Source organism: Equus przewalskii, unplaced genomic scaffold (assembly GCF_037783145.1).
Source record: "Equus przewalskii isolate Varuska unplaced genomic scaffold, EquPr2 ChrUn-6, whole genome shotgun sequence".
Classification (NCBI taxonomy): Eukaryota; Metazoa; Chordata; class Mammalia; order Perissodactyla; family Equidae; genus Equus; species Equus przewalskii.
This window is the reverse complement of record NW_027228754.1, coordinates 2,327,764-2,329,584: the sequence shown is the minus strand read 5'-3', so window position 1 is coordinate 2,329,584 and position 1,821 is coordinate 2,327,764. Positions and strand designations below refer to the sequence as shown.

General features: G+C 43.8%; 1 protein-coding gene across 1 annotated transcript; it reads left to right on the top strand.

Moving 5' to 3' along the window:
• Positions 1-230: 230 nt before the first annotated feature.
• On the top strand, positions 231-1,163 carry LOC103553942 (olfactory receptor 10J1-like). The gene has a single exon (XM_008524719.2). It carries the CDS (start codon positions 231-233, stop codon positions 1,161-1,163), a length of 933 nt encoding a protein of 310 aa, XP_008522941.1.
• Positions 1,164-1,821: the final 658 nt, after the last annotated feature.

Genomic DNA, 1,821 nt, shown 5'->3' with positions numbered 1-1,821 from the left:
ACCTCAAACTTTCCAATATTGTTGCTCAAATTTTCTGTATCTTTACTTCAAGTTCTAGCACCTAATCTGCCATGTCTCTGTAAAAGGCAGTTGATTCATGAAGTTTTGAACTGGGTCCTTGTGTTATTGAATCTTTACTCTGGACCATGTGCTCACCAGAGGTCAGGGCAGTCTCTTGTGCCAGGAGATGCTGTTGACTTTCTCTTTATCTTTCAGACCCAAGATCCTGAATGAAGACAGCCAACTACACAGAGGTGAGACAGTTTGTTTTCCAAGGTTTCTCCACCTTCCAAGAACATCAGCTCACACTTTTTGTGGTGTTTCTTACCCTGTACATCCTAACTCTGACTGGCAATGTCATCATTGTGACTATTATCTGTATTGACTATCACCTCCACACTCCCATGTATTTCTTTCTAAGTGTCCTCTCCACATCAGAGACTTTCTACTCCCTGGTCATTATCCCACGCATGCTTTCCAGCCTGGTAGGCTTGAGCCAGTCTATCTCCTTGGAGGGCTGTGGGACTCAGCTCTTTTTCTTCCTTGGTTTTGCCATCACCAACTGCCTCCTGCTAGCAGTAATGGGGTATGATCGCTATGTGGCCATCTGCAACCCACTTCATTACTCAATCATCATGAATTGGAGGGTCTGTGCCGTGCTGGCTTCCTCAGTCTGTGCCACAGGGTTCTCACTCTCACTACTTCAGGCTGTGGCCATTTTCAGACTGCCCTTTTGCAAGACACTGATTGAGCATTTCTTCTGTGATGTTCGACCGCTGTTGGACCTGGCCTGTGCTACCCCAATCATCAATGACATTCTGACCTTAATTATCAGCCTCTTGGCCATCACAGCCCCTGCCACCTTCCTCTTCATCTCCTATGTCCTCATTAGTTCTACCATTCTCAAGATTGCCTCAGCTGAAGGCCGGAAGAAGACCTTTGCCACATGTATCTCCCATCTCACTGTGGTCATTGTCCACTATGGCTGTGCCTCCATTGCCTACTTCAAACCCAAATCAGAGAACACCAAAGATCAGGATCAGTTAATCTCAGTGACCTACACAGTCATAACACCTTTACTGAACCCTGTTGTGTACAGTCTGAGAAACAAGGAAGTCCAGGATGCTTTGCGGAGAGTGGTGGGTAGGAAATCCTTTTCCTAAGATGAAATCTCTACCCAGATAGGCGTGCATGTCTCCCACATGGAAGATTACAGGAAAAGTTATAGAGCCTGGGTTTCAAGTGATTGGTGAAGTCTCACACATCACAGCCAGAGCCAGGGCAAAAGTGAAGCTGTGAGCTAGCCTCTAATAATTGATTCTTTCTTCCTCAACCTCTTTGGTAACATAATAAAAACACAAGTCACTCTGCAGACTTGTAAACAGACATCTACTGGCTCCATTCCAGGAGATAATTACAAGGTCAGAGTGTGATCGTGTTTCTATCATGCTTAAATTTAAGGTGACCAGTCCAATTTGCTGAAGTAAAAACCCCATTAAAACCACCACTCAACTGAATCTTTTTTTTATCATAAATTAGGTGCTTGGACAAGTGGTTACTAGAAAGGATATTGTGCAGAAATCTAGTTGCCTTTTGTTTTAATAATATAAGCAAAGCAAATATATGTATAAATATATTTTAGGAAATGGATTTGGAAAGAGCTAAAAATCTTCTAGAGAGAATATTTTCAAGCAACTCACTGCAAGTTTCCTGCCGTGCACATGTGGGACTCCAAAGGAAAGGGAACTAGGAGTTGGGGGTGGGAGAGAAGGAGAGTTAAGCGGAAAGGACTCCTAACCACATATGACAGACAAGGAGCTC